The sequence below is a fragment of the Grammomys surdaster genome, unplaced genomic scaffold (genome assembly GCF_004785775.1).
Source record: "Grammomys surdaster isolate TR1022 unplaced genomic scaffold, NIH_TR_1.0 125187, whole genome shotgun sequence".
In the NCBI taxonomy this organism is placed as follows: Eukaryota; Metazoa; Chordata; class Mammalia; order Rodentia; family Muridae; genus Grammomys; species Grammomys surdaster.
In genome coordinates this window covers 87,265-106,208 of record NW_021620078.1, presented here as the reverse complement: position 1 = coordinate 106,208, position 18,944 = coordinate 87,265, and the positions used below count along the sequence as shown (strand labels likewise).

The window sequence follows — 18,944 nt, the reverse complement described above, 5'->3', positions numbered from 1 at the left end:
AAATCTTACATTTTAAGTCAGCATGAACTACATAGTAAGACTCTCTCTTAAAAAAAAAAAAATCAAATCCAACATAGAAATAGTGATGAATGTTTGCTGTTGCCTTGATTGGATTAGGAAGTACATGGGTGACATAACCTATACCTGGTGTGACTCTGGTGTGTCTGTGAGAAAGTTTCCGGAGACCATTAACAAAGGGAGTGGCGTGGCTATCCCTGAATGTGATTGGCAACGTTTCATAAACTGGGGACTGGATGAATAAGGGGACCAGATGAGCACATGGTGCACAAACACACATGCAAGCAAAACTCCTATACACATAAGCAAATCTTAAAAAAAGAAGAAGAAGAAGAGAGTTCGAGGCCAGCCTGGTCTACAGAGTGAGTTCCAGGACAGCCAAGACTACACAGAGAAACCCTGTCTTGAAAAACCTAAAGAAAAAAAAAGAAGAGACAATCCTGGCTTTCAGAGGAAAAAAAAAAGAATGTTGCTATAAATTGTGGGTTGGCCTAGAACTTGTCATCCACCTGCCTCAGCCTCAGGAGTGCTGGAACTATAGGCATGTATCACAACACCCAGCTTTTATCAACTATTCTCCAGGGTAGAATCAAAGCTATATATTGTGGCTTTGTATTTTAGCCTTCTTATCTATTAATTCATGTAACTTCGACAAAGTTTTAGCTGAGTTGAATAATGTCTATTCTTTCTGATTATATTTGGGAATATGAATCTTTTGAAGATTTATTTTTATGTATGCGTGTCCTAGTTTTCTTTCTGTTGCTGTTATAAAACAGTCTGACCAAAGGGAACCTGGGAAGAAAAAAGCTATATTTGGCTTATACTTCCAGGTTACTATCACTGAGGAAGTCAGAGGAGGAACTTCAGGCAGGAACCCCAAGGGAAAAACCCAGAAAGAGCATTTGCTTGCTGCCTCTTAGTGGCTCATGATCAGCTAGCTCCCTACAGGCCAGGACCTTCCTAGGGCTGGTGCTGCCCAGAGTAGACTAGCTCCTCCCACATCCAATCAAGACAATCCTTTAAAATCACAGCTACAGGCTCATCTGATCTGGGAAATCCCTCAGATGTGATGCCCTCTGAAGAGTAGGCTGTTATCAGGTTAACAACTGAGGCCAACTAGAGTAGTGTGTGCTTATGTGTATGGGTTCCCTTGGAGGCCAGAAGAAAGGCATCAGAGCCCTAAAACCTGGAGTTGCAGTTTGAGCTGTCTGGTGTGGGTACCTGAAACCAAACACGGGCCCTCTAGAAGAGCAGAATGCTCTCTTAACGGAGCCATCTCCCCAGCCCTGAAATGATGAGTTTGTCACTTGCTGGGTAATTATCTTAGAATGTTCTTTTTCAGACATCACACTTTTTATAAAGTAGCTGCTGAGATGAGTTGTTGTATGCACACCTATAATCCTAGCTACTTATGAGTCTGAAGCAGGAATAGGTTAAATTTGAGGCCACTCAGGCCAACAGAGCAAGACTGTTTCAAAGACAAGACAAAAAAGTAGAATATAGCTCAGTGGGGGTGATTGTCTATTGTCTATCATAAGAGGCACTGCCATTTAATTCCCAGTACTAGCAACATTAATTAATTAAAAGTAATCTGAGATATGCACACAATGACATTCTTCAGTGTAGTGAGTGATGGAAGCAGGCACATGAGCCTCTTCTGACGTAAGAAGACTTTCCCTGGGACCCTCACCTCCAGACATTTCATCCAGTACAGAGAACTGCAGTTAAGAAATAAGAACATGCCTCTTTAAAAGCCACATAACTCAGGGGATGGGAAGTACTCAGAGAATACTAGCTCGTATTGTATAGGTTGGTGGAACTGCTGTTGTAGATTGCTGGTCTAGCATGCACAAGTTCCTAGCTTTGAACCACAGCATTGAGCAGAGGGGGAAAAAAAGTGAATGGCCCATAGCAACTTATTTAAGCATGCTTACCGGCATTTCTAACAATAAAAGTTGCTTTCCTCTCAGGTTTATATATTCCACAGGCATTAAAGTAAAAGGCAAAGATTCAAAAGAAACTTTACAGGTAATCTCATATAACCAAACAGCACAGAACAATTTTATGTCCTGCCCCCAAACTGCTTTGAAGAAGTAAAAGACAAATATGCACACACAAGCACATGTGAGCACATGAGTACATGGGAGGCAGATGTGAAATAAAGGTTTGAAACAAACGTGCTCAAGCGTAGTGTGGTGGTTCATGTTTACAACTTCAACAGCTGGGAGGCTGAGACAAGATGATTACTAACAAGGCCATCCTTGGCTACATAGTAGGAACCTCTCCAAAACCATGCCTAGTCCATTATGGTCAGTTAGCCTGTAACTCCAGCATTGGAAAGCTGAAGCAGGATTAGATTCAAGGCAAACCTAAGGACTAAGACGTAGTGAGTGGCCTAGAACATATATCCTTATACCTGTGTGGAAAACCATTTAAGGCCAGCAAGCTGTTCCCTAGGTTAGTGGAGTTCCCCCTACAGGTAAGTCACCTAAGGACACAATGAAACTACCAGCCAAGCTCGGCAAGAAAAAAATGGAACCATTCCTTTATTGTAAAAGGTACTTTAATGATTTCTGTGCTTCTCCTTATAAGAATAAAACATGACAGCTAATCTTCAACGATGAAAACCAGAGGATCAGACAAAAATCACATTTTTTTTACCAGCTCCCGGTGCAAATAGAGAAGTGAATTCACAAAGCTCAAGGTGCGACTTCAATGACCACCTGACACACAAAGACGAGTGAGTGGACAGCGGAAGTGGGGTTCCTCAATTTAAAAACACAAGTAACTTGAAAATCTTTAGACTATAATATTCTATGTACATCACGTAGGAAATAAGCCAATTTACAAGATCAATAAAATTACTACAATCAAACAATCCTTCACAGAAAGAATAGTCTTGAACTGGTCAACCCCAGACCAGAGTCGGGTTTCAGTCACTCGATCACCAGCTGATATATTTACTTTGTGATATTTTCATTTCAGGTAAATTCTAAAAAACACTGTGTCTTAAACTAGAAGGCAAACATTATTGTTGAGAATTTTCTGAACTGACCAGTGTATGCAAAAGGCTTAGAAGGCAACGTCAACTTCAGCCTTGGGTAGCATGAAGTGGTGAGTTGGACATTAATACTTCTTCCAGTTCCTGAAACCTTTAGGTGAGGGTAGCAATATGGCCTTTAAAACCTCCTCCTGAAAACTGTACTTAAATATATATGTTCATCTGTTCCCACATATACAGATCTTGAATATAAAGTAGAGAAGTTCTCATCTGGAAGATAGTTAAAGGTCGTTAATGTTCTTCTTATCACGTAGCAGCCAAGACACATGCCTATTTCTGCTCCCCAGAAGCAATGTTAGTTGCTAGCTGCAGTTGAGGAAGGCGTAGAGCTAGGGTATTCACTCAGACTTTTTCCCAAGCTTTTTCATCTTTTCAAGGTAGGCATGATACTGGACATCTGTCCCAAAGATTCTGTCCCACCATGTGAAGGTGGAGGCGTAATTCCCAACGAAGTTCATGTGGTGGAAATCGTGGTGCCGAGCACCCGTATAAAAAGGGATGAAGTGCAGCGGGTTGAGAGGAATATCGTAACCACTGAAATGCAAAGGATACGGGTTATTTACAAGACACATGTTGAATGAATGGTATCTTCATTAACAGTCACATGCTCATTAACAAGAAGCATTCTTCTTTAGCCAAATCATTTAATTCCTCATATGCTTACAAAAAGATAAAAACTGGGCAGGGTGTGGTGGCAGACACTCTATCCCCAGTTTTTGGGAGGCTGAACAGAAGGACTATCCACATGTAGCCAGCCTGCATTACAAGTGAATTCCAGGTCAGCATGGGCTTTGAGGCCCTAGCTGGAAAGACAACAACAACAATAACACAAAAATACAGGAAAAAGTATGTTAGGGAAATTGGACAACCTTAAAAGATACATGGAAATATGACACCAGGAAATGAAAGGGTGATGTCCGTAATGCTACTTGTATTAAGAAAAGGTTGTGTGGGATTAGCGTCAAGCATTTTTAAAAATTAAAATGCTACTGTGCTGTTTAAGTTGGGAGGGTAAATGACTTCAAAAAGAATCTTGTTTGGTCTATTCTCTTTAATCTTGGTATCTAAAATTGGCCATAACTCTTTATCTGGTCTCCAATCTGGGGAAAGGAAGCATCTAAAACATGTACATATTACAAGAAGTGGTTTCCCTAAGTGCGGGCTTTCGACAGCCCTACCCAGAGACCAGCAGCGGCCTAATATGACAGAGGCTCCAGGCTTCAACACACTCTTAGGACTGAGGTTCACTGCAGCAGCACTTAGCACTTTGCTTGACAAGACAAGCAGTACGCCATTACCACTTAGTGAATGGTAACAGATCAGTCTATAAAAACATCTATTACTTGAACTTTTTTATTCAGCGATTATGATCCTCTTAAAAAAAAAAAAAGGGGGCTGGAGAGATGGCTCAGTGGTTAAGAGCACTGACTGCACTTCCAGAGGTCCTGAGTTCAAATCCCAGCAACCACATGGTGGCTCACAACCATCTGTAATGAGATCTGATGCCCTCTTCTGGTGTGTCTGAAGACAGCTACAGTGTATTCATATATAATAAATAAATAAATCTTTAAAAAAAAAAAAAAAAAAAAAAAGAGACATGGCTAGTGCTTAAAAGTGTTTGTTGTGCAGGCCTGAGGACTGGAGCTCAAATCTCCAGAAACCCACATAAAAGCTGGGTGGCCTGTCTGTAATTTAAGCCTCAAAAGGGAGGGATGGGATAGCCACAGATGCAAGCTGGTTAGCAAGACTGGAGACTGTCCCAGTTCTGGGTTTGACTGAGAAACCCTGCCTTGGAAGAGTGGTCATATTTACACATACCCCCACATACATAAAAACATGCATCCACACACACAAGCACACCAACACACCAGAAAATAGAAAAATGATCTCTTTTACCTGAACAAAAGCATCACTCACCTGTGTACATCGATGGTTTCTAGCAAACGCATGGTCACCCATGCCCACAGAAGAATGACGTGATTACACAGAAGCACAATTCCAATGAAAAATCCAGCCCCGAGAATCAGGGTCTCCAAAGGATGTGCATATTCTGCTTCCATTCCAAACGGAGCCTAAAACACACAGGGCAAGAATTCCTTACTATATTGTGATCGTTAACTCATGTGTCGACTTGCTAGCGTCCAACTGTGCTGTGACGTGGTTAATGTCTGTACCAGCAGATTTTATTCCCCATTTAGTGAGTCTGAGGACTTAAGAGCAAGAGAGAGGCTTCCCAAGGAAGAAGGGATTCACACACAGCTACAGAGACCATCCTTCATTTTCCAGCTTTTTTTCTCTGCAACACTTGGGCCTCATACTGAAAAATCATTTTTTTTTTCTTTTTGAGACATGATCTATATAGCTGAAGTTGGTCTTGTACTCACGATGCCCCTGCCTTAGCTTTACTGTTGGGATTATAGATACATTCTTCCAGACTGCAGATAAACCTACGTTCATATTAGCTTTGTGTTGATGTTCTCTGGAGAAGCCTAATGCATACACACAGTTTTATAAAATTATATCGTTTCTGTAAGTAATGACAGTAATCCAGATATATATATACAGCAGTTCTCAGCAAATTTCTAATCAATCAAAAGATTGATCGATATGAATGTCTTAGTATTAGCTCTTATCTGGCTTCCTCTCTAAGTAAACACTTATTTCTCTATTTGTGTGTGTGTGCTCATGTACACGTGCATTGAGGTCAAAGGACAGCCTTAGGAGTCAGTTTTCTCTCACCACCTTGTAGGATGCAGGGATCAAACTCAAGTCATTGGGCCCTTAGCTGCTAATATTTAACTTATGAATCTGTAGTTACTCTACCACAAGGGAGCATCTATGCATATTCAGGAGGCCATCCTCAATCATGGTTGTTTTCCCAGGTTACATTTACCCCAGATTAACTATTGTCCTGAAGTATTAAGTGGGAATACTTGAGAAATGTTTTAAATTGCGTACTGTTCTGTGTAATGTCCTCTCAGCCTCAGCCCTCCCAATGAGAATCACTCTGCCCAGTAATTACTTTTAGCTGTCTTAGTTATTAGTATGGCATCTTATCCATGGTTTCAGGTATCCACTGAGACCTAGATGAAAGCAGCTTTGACTTAAAACATAATCTATTCTGAAAATGTACTTCAACTGAGTAGTTGCTTTAGTTTAGATAGTTAAGTGCTTATTGTTTATTAGTGTTATTTATTTAAACCTAGTATTACTATGGCCACTACCAATCTGCCAGGCATCTAGTTATATCAGGCCAGCCTTCTGAACATCCTGATGGGATGAGAGGATGAGAACCTCAACTGTTCTGTGTAAGTCTTTAAAGTCTCGGTCTATCATGAATTTATATATAGCTCTACCTTTAACTACATATATGTGTGCATGTATACACATGAGAACAGGAGCCTGTGATTATGAGTGGCATAATACAGGTGCTAGGAATTGAGCTCAGATCTTCTACAAGACGGGCTCTTAACCATTCAGTTATCTCTCTGGGTCCTACCATGAGAATCTGACAATGAAGAAAACTGTTAGGCATGGTTCTGTATGTACATGTCCATCATGTGATGCCAATAAGGAAAGGAAATAGAGAGGACCGAGAGCTGGCTCAGGGGGTAAAGATGCTTGCTATGCAAGCCTGCAGTTGTTTTTGATTTCTAGAGCCTGTATCAAAAGGTAGAAGGGAGAGGGCTGGAGAGATGGGCAGGTGGTTAAAAGCACTTGCTCTTACATGGACACAAGTTCCCAGGATCCATAACACCCTCTTCTGGCTCTGAGAGCATTTAAACATGGGGTGAACACATATATACCCAGGCACATAAAGATATTTTATAAATATATATAACATTTAATATATTAATCAAATATGATATTAATTAAATGATATTTAATATATATTTATATTTTAAAGAGAGTTGACTCCACAAAGATGTTCTCTGACCCTACATGTATCCTACCCACCACATCATGTGTGTGCATGCACACACACACACACTAAAACGCAAAAAAAAAAAAAAAAAGGACATGAGACAAAATACCACCGGTAGCTCTTAAACTGTACAAACAATAAACCAGGTTTTTCCACCTCAGTAGACAAAGCCTGAACTGTGACTCTAACATACCTGAAACTCGTGATGTATTTTATGAATGTATTTATAAATCCTCTTGTGGTGAAGGAGTCTGTGCAGGAAATAGTGCCAAGTGTCCTCAATGACTGCACAGCCCAGACACCTTGCGAAAGTTAAATACCTGTGAGAGGCAAAGAGGGATGAGTACAAAGTAGCCATGGCGTAGGCTGCTGCTCAGACATAAAATAAACCGGATACCCAGCTTGATCTAACTGCACATCAAATCCTCGCAGCTTTTAGAGCTAAGCTGGGTGTGCTGGCTTGCACCTTTAAATCCAGCCCTTGGGAGGCGGAGGCAGGCAGACCTCCCTCTATGAGTCTGAGGTCAACCTGGCCTACACAGTGGGCTCAAAGGCAGCCAGGGCCACACAGTGAGATTTGCTTTCAAAGAAACAATACTGGGAGATAAGGCTACATGTTTCAATATGAAAGTGGGGGTTAAGGACTGTGACCCTAATTCCATTTATGTTGCCAAAGACCTGGGTATAAAATCAGTTTAAAAAGCAATCTGAAGTTAACAGTAAAGCCATTGCTTTTTCTATCACAGAAATACTTAATTTAAATAAAATGATGAAAAGGAATTTATTATGTCAATATGCTCAATCATCTTATTTAAATACTGAAATATTTAGTAGTAGGAAGCTTTTGTAACCCCCTCATGTAATTATCTCTAGATTACTCAACAATATCTAACATACATACTGTGTAATTGTTGTACTGTTGTTTAGCAAATAACAAGAAAAAACATGTACATAGTTCAGAAAAGATTCGACTGTTTCATTTCATTTCTTTTCTTTTCTTTTTTTGAGACAAGGTCTCACTGTATCCCCGGCAGGCTATGGACTGGCTATGTAGCTCAGGAGGATTCTGCAGCTTCAGGCCTGCCCACCTTCACCTCCTGAGTGCTGGGACCACAGGTGTGTGCTAGCACATCCTGTTTAAAGGAGTCATTTCAAAAAGTGTAGCTAGGTTCTGGTCCATGTATATCCAGTTATATGAGAACATAGTAAATTTTAGGGTATTAACTAAACGAAGAAGATGAACATTAAGCAAAATGTAATTTAAAAATAAACCATGAATGAATATGAATGTCAAATTATCAGTGACATACCATCTTGGCATTCTTTCCCAATCATAAGGAATATTGAAAAACTCTGTAAAATAGTATGTTCCACAAATCAGAGGCAACTGGATACAAAAATGATTAAATAGAAGTGTTTTTAAACACTTCCACTGGCCTTCGAAGGTTTCTGGTTTATCCTATAGGGGAAAAAAAATCACAATATTTAAAAGTAGTCAGCTATCAATAGTTCAGTTGAACAGGTAGAAATAAATTCTTAAAATTTTCTCTAATATACATAATCCCACAGTTCTGTGCTGTGTTCAGTTTCTACTACAGTGGCACGTGATCTTAACAGATAAGACAATTACTTTAAACAGGTGTAAAAAAGGTTAATAACAAATATGGTGATAGGAACCTAAAACTAACATAAGAAACAACTAGCTCTCCAGGTTTTGCTGCCCATGAGACACTTAAAGAAGTTTTGAAAGAAGTAAGTTACATTCTGTTTCCATTGAGTGCCCCACAGAAAGCCCCACAAGCAGCAGCTGGAAGCCTTTATTACAAGGGTAGCTCACTGCAACCAGATAGTCAGTGGTATTCATCTACAGAAATAAGTCCCTTCTGTCTACACATGACGGCAGAGCTATGAGTTATATATATTTATGCATATATATTATATAGATAATATATTATAAATATTAAATATTATATATAAATATTAAAATATATTATTTTTTTGGTGAGGGGGAGGTGTGCAGTATTTTTTGAGCGAGCCTGACATGTATCTTATGGCCTCAAACTTCCTCTAAGTAGCAGAGAATAGCCTTGAACCTGATCCTCCTGCCTCCACCCAAGCACTAGGGTCTCATGTGTATGCCACACTTGTTGTGGAGGCAAGGGCAATTTTTTTAAATTAAAAAAAAAGTGTTCTATGTGTTAATTTAATTCTTGACTATGTTATCTTGGACTTTCTAAAGCACTGAAGAAAAGACATGAATCATTTTGTATATGTTTTAATCATAGCCTGTGGTGCACAATTCACAAACAGAAGTGGCCTCCACCATTTTTCTCTTTCTTTCTTTCTTCCTTTCCTTCTTTCTTTCTTCCTTTCTTTTTGTTTTTTTTTTTCATTTAATTAATTAATGAGGTGTGAGGATACAGCCCAGGGTCTGTCTGCCTTCCTTTTTATTCCTTTATTTTACTTTATTTTGCTTTATTCTGTATCATTGTTATTTTTGAAATAAGGTCTCACTATGTAGCCTTGACTGACCTAGAACTTACGATGTAGACCAGACTGCCCTCAAACTCACTGAGATTCCCATGGCCTCTACCGGGCTCCAGGTCTTGCTCAAGCTAGCCAAACGCTCTACTACAGAGCTACAAGATTTATTTACTTCTCAGCCCCTTTATGTTATGTGAGTTTGTATTGATTTGACATCACTACGTAAGTACTGAAAAAATTCACAGCCTGGATGTTGATGGCAGTGAAACTTTAAAAGACGGCACAGAGTACCGACTTACGGCCACTCTATTCAGCCTTTCATTAGGTGTAAACTATTAGGATGTGGGTTTCATGGCTTCTGTGTGTGTGCTGGTGCTGACTGTATTCCACAGACCTGTGTGTGCTAGGCTAGCACTCCCACATGGACTACATTCCCAGCCCAGCTTATTCTTTGTCCTGCCAAGCTTCCTTTTAAGGCCACCCACACACCCTGAGCTAAAACGGCTTTTCTCTGGAAAGGGTACCACCACCTGTGACCAGGCAGTCAGCTATAGAGGGCGGCAGAGGAAGAAAGGATGCTTTAGGTTCCTAGCCACATGGTGACTCAGCCTCCCTTCTTAATGAGTCAGTGGTGACACACAATGGCCCGAGTTACTTCAGAGACTCAGAATTCATGGCATTCTAACTGAGTTGTTTCTCAGTTCTGGTCCTTTCATCAAAAGCACCTTGGAAGTGTTCTGACTTTGACAAAAGCTGACAGGAGCCTCTGGGCTGCTCTCTTTTTTTTCCCTTTCCCTATTCTCCTCTTGGTCTAGAGTCCTAGGTACCCCTGGGTTAGCTACAGAGGAACCTGTGTGAGCCCTTCCTTATAGTGACTCACTGGGAGAGGCCACAAAGCCAAGACACTGACGAGACATGACCTGCACACCCAGCAAAGCAGACAAACGCTCAGCATCTATTTTTTGCCACTGCTGTGTGCCCTTGAGTTTAGCTGGTTATGACTGTTTAGACTAGCCAATGGTGGTATTAAAACAAAAGTCAGAAAATCCCAAGTTGAAGGCCACCCTGGGATATACACGGGATGTTTTCTCAAAACAAGAACTAATATTGGAGTACTAAATGCTGATAAGTCTTTTCTGTCTCTATACTTGTCCAAATGCATCTCAGAAACCATGCTAAGCAAATAGCCTATTTATTAGTGACAGTGCATTCTGCTATCTTTGTTTAAAACTAAGACAAAGTACGGTGCATATCTGAGTACTTGTCATGCACACAGAGGTCTTGCAAGACACATCTAATACATTGAAACAAATATGAAGACACAGGGGACATTACCCCCTGATGTGGGACCACATAAAAGCTGCTGGCAGTTCTATGCTGTATATGTGGAATCTTTGCATTTAATATGCTGTATATATGGAATCTTTGCATATTAACAGCCAATTAGATCTGCTGAGAGTGTGGGGGGAGGAGAAGGAACTGCAGCAGAGCGGCCACCACCCCATGTGCACATTTCCTTCCCCCCCAAATAGTTTCTTATTTTTAATCAGAATTGGGGTGCACAGGTGGGGCTAGGAAAAAAACCCAGATGTGCCAATGACTAAATTCAGGGCCTTGAGCAAGTTTAAATACATACGCTACACCTGCCAGCTAGTTTGAAAATTAGAATTTATAAACCCCAATGAGATAAGCCTTACAGCTTCTAAAGTCCACCTTTACAGACAATTCTTTGAAACGCCATCAATCATGATCTACAGTTATTTTGTGTAGCCGACCGTCAACTAGCAGCACATGGCACAAGCACTTTCAAAATTAGCATAAACACACACTGACGTTCACACAACTATGAAAATAAAAACACCAGGATGTCTCCTGAAGCAGTTTAATTTGGGCTAGTTGGTGAAATAACACCCAAGCATTATTGAGTTAAATAAAACATATTATGAAAATTAACTTCCCTACTCCCTTATTACCTTCTTAAGCTGCCTATGTAAGTGGCTGCATTCTATTTCTACTGGACAGTACTGTTGTGTCTCTCAAAGCTCTGTGTTCTGGAAAAATCAGCATCACTTTCAGTATTTCACAAGTGTGTCACACTTACCTTTTGAATCTTGTACTTTCTCATGTAAGGTATAAACTGGAAGAGAAATGCAGGTAAACAGAACAAGAAATAGACGACTTCATGAACTATCAGGGAGCCCCAGGTTGCAATCTGGAACTTTGTATAGTTATCCAACATGTAGACCCACGCATTCTTAAAGGGCTCCTGCAGAGGGTTCTCAGGCAGCAGTGAATCCACATACTCCACAGCCAGGGATGCGGAGCTGAAGATGCCAGCACTTTTGTTTGTGGCCATTTTCAAATCTCTGCGAAGAGCCTTCTATTCCTGGAGTAAGTAAACAGATAGATACAGCACTGAAATTCGGAAAAAGAGCATACAAAGTCTACTGAGTGCTAGCACCATCTCTATTTGTACATTGCATTAAAGACTAAATGTTCCTTTCTACCACAATATCTCAAAGAACAGTGGGAAGGGAATTAAAAGCTATCTTTAAAGAGATTTTCAGTCTGTAGTCTCTGTGGAAAAACTTAATTTCATCAAGCATCAGGCTTGGGCTGTCGAGATGGCTCAGTGGGCACTTGCCGCTCAAGTTTAATCCCTGGAACCCAAGTAAAGACAGAGAGAAAACCCACTCCACACAACTGTCCTCTGATTTACACACACACAGAGAAAACCCACTCCACACAATTGTCCTCTGATTTACACACACATGCACACACAGATACACACACACACATACACACGTGCACACGCATGGACAGACAGACACACACACACACACATGTACATGCAAACGACTTAAAACCAAAAAGAAACCAAGAAGTTTGCCCAAAGTGACTATGTAAAAGTGCTGGCAGGAACAAAACGCCACTGGTAAACAAGGTCAGAGATCAAACGTGAAATCCAAAAAGCATCCCAACACATGATAAAAAAGGGACACAGTGTGTTTTAGAAAAACCCAGTGGAAAAAATATCAAAGGCTATTCATAGACAGGCAGTTCATAGAACAATAAAGCTAAATGGTCCCCATAGGCTGTTAGGGGTGGTGGGGATGGCTCATACAGAGTGCTCGCAGTATGAGCACAGGACTGGCGTCAGGCTCCCTGCACCCACATAAACATAGCAGAGGCATCTATGACCCCAGCACTCACACTGTGACCCCAGCTCTAGGCTCAGTGACAGCCATCTGAAAAAATAAGGTACAGAGCAAACTGAACCCATGTTGACCTTTAGCCTCCCAGGGCACTCACAGGCAGGCAAGCCCACACAAACCAAGAAACTTTCTTCCCTCAAAGGAGGAACTATACCCCCCAAAAGATACTTTTGCCAAGATGGCAAACCTTTTAATATTCAGCAACACCTATTGCTCAGGCCTGGTGTGCAAAGGGGCATCATCTACACTGTTGGCTTGGGACAAATCCGTTTATCATTTGCCATAAAACCTAAAAAACCAAGAATGAAACCCAGCAGTGTTGATATAATCCAGAAACAACTCTATCTTTTAACTCATGTGAGGAAGACAAACACAATAAGCTTTAAAGAAGCATAGCTTCTAACTAGCAACAGAGTAAGAAGAATATTCAAGTCCATAAGCAAGAGATGAGTTACATAAATGTTATCAAATCCTTCCATAGGTAATAATGCAGCTGTTTATAAGAATGAGGGAGCTAAGCAGGAAGCTCACATCTATAATGCCAGTGGTGAGAGGCTGAGGCAGGAGGATTGCTGAGAGTTCAAAGTGAGCCTGAACTACATAGGAAATAAACAAACAAACAAAACGATAAGTTGTGCAGTGTGTGAGAAACTGTTTATGCACAGTCCTGCCCTCCCAGCACTTCAGCACCCAGCTATGCACAGCATCTGTCACTGAAACCTCGCACTCCTCATTCTAAAATGCAAGCAGTTATACTTTCATTCATTTTTTTTAAAAAATATTTATTCTTATTTTATGTGCACTGCTGTTCCACCTGCATGTATATCTGAGTAGATCTGGGAGTTACAGACAGTTGTGAGCAGCCATGTGGGTGCTGGGAATTGAACCCAGGTCCTCTGGCAGAGTAGTCAGTGCTCTTAACCACTAAGCCATCTCTCCAGCCCCATACTTTTATTCTGAAAAGAAGAGAAAAAAAAAGAAAAAGCAGGGGCTGGAGAGATGGATTGGTGGTGAGTAACACAGAGGCTCTGGCTGGACCTGAGCTTGGTTCTGAGCATCCACATTGGGTGGCTCACAACTGCCTCTAACTCCAGTTCCAAGAGACCAGATTCCCTCATCTGGGCCTCCAGGTACCTGCAGTTCCGTGTATGATGTTGGTCCTCCCAAGTGCCCACCCTATATAAAAGTAATAAAAATTAAATTAAAACCCAAGACACACTCACAGAATAGCATGTATAGGAAGGGCCAAATATGACTGTATAAAACAGAAGCCCCTGGTTTTTATATAAATCATGTACTTTCTCTGTATGCAGTATATAGACACACACACAAAAATGTACTGGACATAACTTTATATAGTGGTGCTCTGTGAAGTGACAGAGGAACTTTTCTCTGTTACATTTTCTATACAATTTTCCTTTCCTTTCCCTTTCCGAGACAGGGTTTCTCTGTGTAGCTCTGGCTGTCTTGGAACTCAATTTGCAGACCAGGCTGGCCTTGAATGCATAGATCCATCTGCCTCTTTCTTCTGAGTTCTTGGGATTAAAGGTACCATACCCAGCTCAACTTTAATAATTTTAATCTCTTAAAGGAGAATATGTGGTACCTATTTAATAAATGTTAGCCTAACCAGTCACCAATCAAACATGATGAATTTCATTTCGAATCTCACTTTTGTGAAAATATCTCTGCCGTTTGTCATTTATGAACTGATGGCCCATTCCATAAAGACACAAAACAAGACAAGAAACGTATTTTAGGGCTCAGTTGGTAAAGTGTGTGGCTAGCATGTACAAAGCCCTGGGCTCCATTTCTAACATCACACTAACTAGGTATAGTATATATGTAATCCCAGCACTCGGGAAGTAGAGGCAGGAGGATCAGAAGTACAAGATGATTCTTAGCTATAATATATAAAGTTCAATGCCAGCCAAGGATACAGGACATATAATCTCAAAAAACAATAGTGTTTTTATAGCCTTAGAAGAGTCAACAATAGGCACTTTTAGAATGCTCTACCACTTCTACACCAAATCTCTTATCCTAGTCTATGTGACAGATGCTAGGAAGGTAAATCACCTTCTCTCAGACTTCCAAACTCACTCCTGTCCCACCCGTTATCCTCCTGTACCTGCTGGCCTCATAATCTGTCCTCATTCTTTTCAAGAATAAGCCTTCCTATGTTCTTTTGGCTTTGCTCTGTGCTGTGTTGTTTTGTTTTTTTCTAGACAGGGTTTCTCTGTGTAGCCCTAGTTGTCCTGAAACCCACTCTGTGGAACAGGCTGGCCTTGAACTCACAGAGATCCACCTGCCTCTGCCTACTTCCTAAGTTGGAGTCTTACCAAGGACATGAGTCTCCTTTATCCTTTTTCATTTTACAACAGAGTGCCCCGGTTTAAGAACATGCTGTTACCCATCATGCGTAACTCCTATCCTGATCTAGGTTTTGATTATCCAAAGGCTGCTGGCCATCTCCACTCATAGACAGTCTGGCTTTGGGTCAAACTTCAGTGCATCCTATAAAGTGCGTCAGGTGCCCCTCCCAAATACGTTTTCATGCCTAACTTGAAGAACTTCATCACCTCCACAGGAAGTGCTCTAGTCTCTAAATCAGCATCCTTGACTAAGTCTCCCAACTTCCACACAATGCTGAGACAAGAGTTCAGTTACCCCGAGTTCATGCTCTGTAATGAAGAGAGGAAAACGGGCACGTAGTTAAACAAAGCATCAGACTGAGAAAGTGATCAAACAGGACAGGGGAAAGCAGACTTTGTTGAAATTAATATCTTGCCTCCTCAGCTTTGAGCAGCCTGCTTGCCTGGAAATCTGATCTGAATCAGGTAGACTAGATTCTAAGATTAAAAAAAATAAATAAAAAGGATGAAAGAAATGAAGAAATGTATTCGTAGGTTAACTTAAAGCCTGTCTGACAATCCCAGTCCCTCTTTTGGCACTGAAGTTTAGAGAAGCTTTAGGCAGAATGTCATGATCCATTTAAACATAAGTTAAACCTTCATAGTTCACGCGTAGTTCTCCTACAGGTGAAGACTAGACCTCTCGTCCGGTTTCTCGCATGGAACCACATCCTTCAGTACCTCTGGGACATCTTCCTAGATCCACAAACACAGAGCACACCTTACATCCCCCCACGTGGTGATGGTGTTTTTGTAAAAAGGTTTTAAGATTCAAGTCAATGATCCAGACTCCAGATGATTGCAAACTCTTTAAAGGACAGGAAGTGTTAGTATTCCAGTTCTATCACTTAAGAACCTAGCCTCCCTGCCCAGTCTTGCACAGCCCGGCTCCTTCCCACCGCATCCTCAGGGGCCTTAGCCGGACCCCACCCCGCCGGTCCCCGTCTCTGACGTCCTCCACCCGGCTTGGGGTAGAGAGCTCCTTACCTGGCGGCCCGCGATTGACAGCGGTCTCTGCGCTAGACCGGGCAGGTGCAGCGGCCTTCTCACTATCTCTGCCGGCTCAGGGGCAGGGCCCGGAGGCCGTGCCCGGGCCCTCCTGCCATAATTGGTCCGCTCCACTCCCGCCCTGCCCTCGCCGTGCAGCGATTGGTCCGTGCCGAGGCCTGGCAGCGTGTGACTCACGTCAACGCATCCCTGGCGGCGCCGGCCATTGGTTGAGCGGATGGAGTGAGGATAGTGAGACTCGCGCGGCTAGCCAGTCGTCCGCGCGGCAGCGCAGCTGGAGGCGGGGCGCCGCGGGAGCGCGTGACGGCGTGACGGGGCGGGGCAGCCGCGCGCCCGGCGTCGCCTTGGCAACCAAGCTGAAGGTTCCTAGGCTGCCCAGTGCTGTGGGCGCGCTGGGTAGCATCTTGCTACCCACGTTGGCTTGGCTTCATCCATCACCCGGGAGAAAAAGTAGTATAAATGTTTTAAAGACTGATTTGAGGTTTTGGTCTTGCTTTCCTGTGGTTTATTCTGGATTTCGATCTTCCTTGGGACAGGTCTCATGTACAGTCTGGCCTTTGAACTAGATATGTAATCCAAGGATAGTCTTGACCTCTAATCCTCCTGCCTGTCACATCCATCTTGCTTCCCACGTCCTTTAATAAGTGAAGCTCTTTAAAAATTTTATTCTTTTTATTACATTTTATGTCTGTCTGTGTGTGTTGACAAGGGGAGCTGGTTCTCCCCTTCTACTTTGTGGTTCTGAGGATTAACCTCAGATGTTCAGGCTACACTCATTCAGCCAGGTAACTATCTTAATAAATTTCTGCACATGGACCATAGGGTACTAGTGCAATGTACATCCTGCGATAACTCTAAGGGATATAGTTCCCAGCATTCCCATGTGGGGGAGTGGCATGGTTCTGCTGAGGCCTTGGCAAGGCAGCTCAGTGGTAAAGCTTTTTGCTTAGCATTCTAGGGGGCTGGGATTCTACAGGCAGGTGGAAATTGGTTCTAAGTCAAGGGAGTTCTCTAAAGCTCCCTGGGGTGTCAGGACCTGGACCTAACCCAGCAAATGAGCTAAAAATACCCAAGCGTGTGTAACTTGTGTGAGTGCTCAGAGACAGGAGAGCTTAGACTACAGCTCTAGGCTCCTTTTACACCACTTCGAAAGCCTGTCTAGAGATGATGTGATAACAGAAAGCCAATCTTTTCCTTAAAGAAAGTGTCTTTAAAAAAAACAAGGCCATATCCACTGTAGCACTGTGGTGGTGTAACCCAGGTTCTTGGCAGGTAGAGCCAGGAGGATCAGAAATTCAAGATCAGCTTTGCTTATGTAACGTGTTCAAGGCCAATCAGGCTACGTGAGGAGGCCCTATCTCAAAACAAGAACAAGCCCCTAAACAAAACTAAATAAGTAAAACAGAAATGGTGGTATATGCTTGCAATTCCAGTGTTTGGGATGCTGAAAGCAGGATTGTTCTGAGTATGAGATCAGCCTGGGGTATATAACATGATTTTTATCTTTAAAATAGCTTAAATAGCTGTTTTGCTGTTGTTTTGTTTTTGTTTTTGTTTGAGACTGGGTGTTATTATGTAGCTCTGGCTAGCCTTGAACAGAGATCCACCTGCTTCTGCCACATGAATGCTAGAATTAAGGGCATGCACCACCACAATCATTTAATAAAAAATGACTGCACGAAGGTATCATTTAGGCTAGCCTGGCTCCGTTCTTGAAAAGTATATAATTTCATTGAAGTGCACACTGTGTGAAGGTCATCTTAGAGTTTCTAAAGAAAGGATGTCATTGTTCCTCCCCTCCCTGCCTGGAACTGACAGTCTTTCCTCCCCTTCAACTCTGGTCTCAACTTCTGAACAAGTTCCATTGAGAGGTGTTTCTGGTGAATCCAATGTACTTTGTACTCATGGCTAAGTATTCCATACCTTTAGAACACATATTCTTTGTAAAGTATTGGAGGCAGGCAGGTCACCTCAAAGGAAAAGAATGTGTCTCTGGTGAGGTTAAGGTCGCAGGTCGGTTGTTAGGCCTGAGTCAGGTGAACTGTGTTTCATAGAGAAAGTGGGGTTCCCTAAGCAATTCTTCCTCCAGCTATTAAGGGTAACCTGAGCTGCACTCCCAGAACCAACTCTTTCCACAGGACAGTCTGAGACTGGTGATTGGCTACTCCAGGGGTATAAGGTTGTAACTCTTAACCTCAGATCAGGACTTCTTTGCTTGGCTATTCTAGCTCCAGATCTCCTGCTTCCTATTGTCTGAGGCTGTGCACATGACCGGGCTGTAGCTCCGCTCTCCCCTCTGCCTCGGTCTGTGGTTGTGTGAAGTACAGAAAGGATCAGAACTGTGTGGTCAGACTTAGCAGGTTTGCCTTTTTTTTTTTTTTTTTTTTTTTTAACAGTAGACACTTCAGCAAGTATATTCACCCATCAAATTCAGTAGGCTGGGAGGTAGAGCCCCTGCCTAGCATGTATTGTAGGAATTCAGTTAAATTCAAAAATTAACTGCCCCAGGACACATTCCAGGAGGAGCACATTCCTTAGTTAGAGGACACTTGTGGGATTAACAGGATTAACATTCTTCAGACCACAGGGGAGGGAACCCATCTGCAGGTGAGGAAGGCCCAGAGCATCCCACAGGACCAATCCTTGCCATTTACAGACAAGGGAGGTCCTTGCCACCTCATTCCCCAAAGACCAATCAGTTTAAAAGCCACACTGTTCTGCCAATCATATTGTGCCTAGTCACTGTTTCTCTAGTCCACCCCTTAAACTGTATAAAAAAACTGCTCTTAGCTTCAACCTGGGGGTTCTCCTTTTGCCTG

At 42.1% G+C, this 18,944-nt stretch overlaps 1 protein-coding gene across 3 annotated transcripts; it reads right to left on the bottom strand.

The window, feature by feature from the left end:
* Positions 1-2,563: 2,563 nt before the first annotated feature.
* LOC114637164 (methylsterol monooxygenase 1) lies at positions 2,564-16,218 on the bottom strand. 3 transcript variants are annotated; one of them, XM_028785351.1, is made up of 8 exons: positions 16,105-16,145; positions 15,715-15,813; positions 15,286-15,387; positions 11,590-11,874; positions 8,315-8,463; positions 7,198-7,324; positions 4,997-5,151; positions 2,564-3,613 (listed from the first exon to the last, which is right to left on the bottom strand). In XM_028785351.1, exons 4-8 carry the CDS (start codon positions 11,842-11,844, stop codon positions 3,418-3,420), a joined length of 882 nt encoding a protein of 293 aa, XP_028641184.1. In that variant the 5' UTR covers positions 11,845-11,874; positions 15,286-15,387; positions 15,715-15,813; positions 16,105-16,145; the 3' UTR covers positions 2,564-3,417. The 3 variants fall into 3 exon arrangements, with proteins under 3 accessions (XP_028641184.1, XP_028641185.1, XP_028641183.1); XM_028785352.1 differs by lacking the exon at positions 15,286-15,387; XM_028785350.1 differs by lacking the exons at positions 15,286-15,387; positions 15,715-15,813 and having other exon boundaries at positions 16,105-16,218.
* Between the last annotated feature and the right edge of the window lie 2,726 nt (positions 16,219-18,944).